At 57.6% G+C, this 3,151-nt stretch overlaps 1 protein-coding gene across 5 annotated transcripts in view; it reads left to right on the forward strand.

The window, feature by feature from the left end:
• Positions 1-3,151, forward strand: part of FAM214B (family with sequence similarity 214 member B) — a 47,343-nt gene that overhangs the window by 17,951 nt on the left and 26,241 nt on the right. For all 5 annotated transcript variants that reach the window (XM_019518042.1, XM_019518043.1, XM_019518041.1 and 2 more), the window contains exons 8-9: positions 1,459-1,527; positions 1,903-2,108. In XM_019518042.1, coding sequence (XP_019373587.1) covers positions 1,459-1,527; positions 1,903-2,108 — 275 coding nt within the window. The remainder of the gene's footprint in view (positions 1-1,458; positions 1,528-1,902; positions 2,109-3,151) is intronic.

Consider the following 3,151-nt stretch of genomic DNA (forward strand, 5'->3'; position numbering starts at 1 on the left):
CGGACTTGATGATCTGCTCAGGTCCCTTCCGACCCTAGAAACTATGAAACTGTGAATCCAGCTTGGGGCACCTGTCGCAAGAAAGACTTGACCCAATTGCAATATAAGAGTGACGCTGTAGGCGTGGCAGTCCAGAAATTACACCAGAGGCAGGGATTTTGGAGGGCGGTGACTTTTATTGGATCAACTCCATTGCTGGGATAAAATCAGACCAACTTTTGAATGCAAGGCATTTTTCCGCGGGTCTGTGATCACAGTAGAGTGAAACCAGCAGAGGGGAAGGGGTGAGAGAAATCCCTGGGGTAGCACATACATGATTAGCAGAAGCCAAGAAGCTGCTTGCTGGGAGATCAAGGCCTCTCCAAAGGGAGGAGGGTCAAGAGTTGGGTAAAATATAATGGACCATAAATCCCATGTCTATTTATCCTCAGTTCTCAGTGTTTAGCCAGCTTATGAACTGTTGTTCCCAAGTTCACCTTTTTAAGCTGTTAGGTAGATTTCCCTCGAGCATGAGGCTAGTGAGACCAGAGAAAGAGTCCAGCAGAGACTGATCAAGTTGACTGGATCAAGTTGACTAGAGGCCTGGGAAGCCCGATACACAGGGAGAGGCAGGCAGACATGGGTGACTGAGCATGGAGAAGAGGAGGCTATGAGGGGATTCGAGACCAGGCTGCAAATCTGTGCAGGGAGGTTACGCAGAGGATAGAAACCACAGGGTTTTACACTGCAGCAGGGGAGATGCAGGCTGGAGATGAAGGGGAGCCTTCTCCCCCTGGCAGATACCCAGGGAGGCTGGGAGTCTCCAGCCCTGGAGGTGTTTAAACATACATCAGACACACCGGTGCAGATCCTGCCTGGAGCAGGGGCTCGGACTAGCCCTGCCCTCCTGAGGGCCCTGCCAGCCAGGCTGGTGCATGGTGCTGTTGGACTGGGCATGTCTCATCCTCTGGCCAGTCTGGGTAGCTGGGCACCAGCCAGCTGGAGCAAGGCACGCTGAGACCGTGGGATTCCCCTTCAGCTGTAGGAGCCAGCAGGTCCTCCGAGATGGCAGGAGAAGCTGTTGGCTCTCTGCAGGGAGGGGTCCAGACACTCGAGCAGGGTCTCTGTGGGGGAAGTGCTCTGTAATAAGGAGGCCTGGGGGAGTGTGTCTGCCCGCTCTCCTCTCTGGGGTGTCACTGGAGTCCTGCTGTCCTGGCAGGTGACACACGGCTCACTAAGGCACCACCTGGGCAGGCGGCTCCTGCCAGGACGCGGCATCCCTTAACTTCTGCTGCACTGAGCAAGGTGGCACGTGCAGTGATGGTGCTGCCCTGCATGGGAAGGGAGGGGCCTGGCCACAGGGATGTGGCGCAGGCTGAGCGCCACCTCTTCCCACCTGCCCCTTGTCGTCGGCTGCATGTCGGGGCCAGGCTGCCTGCCCGGCGCTCCCTCCCCATCTTCCCCGCTCTGTCGTTCCAGGGAGTGATCGACTTGGAAGCCTTGGGAAAGAAGGGTTACAGCGTGCCCAAAGCTGGAACCATCCAAGTGGTGAGCTTGGGCGTCAGAGGGCTCAGACCGGCCACATCCCATCCCCCTGCCAGGCTGAGTCTGGCCTGGCGCATGGCCAAAGCTCGGGCCTCGAGCTGAGCCTCTCTGGGTATGGTGCTGAGGTTCGGGTAGCCCTTGGCACCCCAGCCTCTATCCGCTCCCGTTCCCGGTGCTGAGTGGGCCCCATCACAGCCTTTGCCCTGCTCTGTACCTTTTGAAGCCAGGCACCTCCTCACACCCCTGTGCCCCTTTGCCCAGCAGCCCAGCACTCTCTGCTCTTCACCCCAGGGGCCCAGACCCCCTCCCCACACTCCCTGTCCCCCCATTCCCCCAACCTTCCTTACCTTCTCCCCTCCACACACACTTTTTTTCCAGACCTTATTTAACCCCAACAAGACTGTGGTGAAAATGTTCCTGGTGACGTACGACTTCCAGAATATGCCGGCCCATCACATGACCTTCCTACGCCACCGCATCTTCCTGGTGCCCGTGGGGGAGGACGAGGAGGCTGGTGCGGTGCCCAGCGACCCGGCTTGCGCTCACCCCCCCCGCAGGGTCCTCTGCTACCTGATGCACCTGAGGTAAGGGGCAGTGATGGGGGTGGTGGGAGGGATGGCCACCCTTGCCTCCCAGCATTTCCAGGAGCAGGGTCCAGCATCTCACCTTGCTCCCCGCCACCTCCTGCTCCCCTCGCATTCTCCGCAGCCTCCCCTAGCGCCTGGCTGTCAAACAGGGGGTGGCCATCTCCCCTGAGGCTGTAGGCATGCTGCCGGGGGGGGTTGGCGTCTGTGGTGGCCGTCTTGAAGAATGGCCCAGGTTAGTGGGAAAGCCACATGCCACGAGGACATGACGGGTCCTAGCCATGAGACCCTGTCTTGATGACAAGTCCAGCTGAAATGGGGGGGCCCAGCTTTGCCATTGCCCCATGAGGCAGCTGAGTGGGAGCATCTGCCCCCACACCTTACACGGCAGAGTCAGGCCTGCCCATGCTGGGTCTTGTCATAAAATCCTAGACCGTGAGGGTTGAAGGGAGCTCAGGAGGTGCCCAGTGTCTGTCCACCCTCTTCTTGACACCTCCAGTGATGGAGGGAGTCCACTGACATCTGGCAAAGCTGGCTCAACAACCAGCATTGTTCCTCTTTTTTCTCTTTCCTCTAGAGCAGCTCTCTGTATAAGGGCCAGGGAAGGGTGTTTGTTGTCTGTGGTGCTGCTGTGGACAGTGTGTACTTCCTGGAGACCTCGACGTCACACAAAGCCTGACCACAGGCTCAGTTTGATGGCAGGGGCTCAGCCAGGTTTCTTACCTACAAAGCCCAACTCCCTTACTAGCCTGTCCAAAGGGTTACAAGATAAGCCCTGGAGGCTGGTGGCAGGGCACAGGCTTAATGCGTGTACGGCACCCCCGAGCCCTGGGCAAAGTTCCTAACATTTCACGTCCTTCTTAGACATGGATGAAACAGTTGTTTACCACAGGCCCATGACACATAGTCATTTACTGACTCCATGGGCTCTCTGACCCCAAACATTGTGCATCCTGCCTTGCTTCACACAGAATCACAGAAAATGAGGGTTAAAGGGAGCTCAGGAGGTCACATCTAGTCCCTCCAAGCACATCTAGTAGCTC

This window comes from Gavialis gangeticus, unplaced genomic scaffold, assembly GCF_001723915.1.
Source record: "Gavialis gangeticus isolate Ggan-Ray unplaced genomic scaffold, GavGan_comp1, whole genome shotgun sequence".
NCBI lineage: Eukaryota > Metazoa > Chordata > Crocodylia > Gavialidae > Gavialis > Gavialis gangeticus.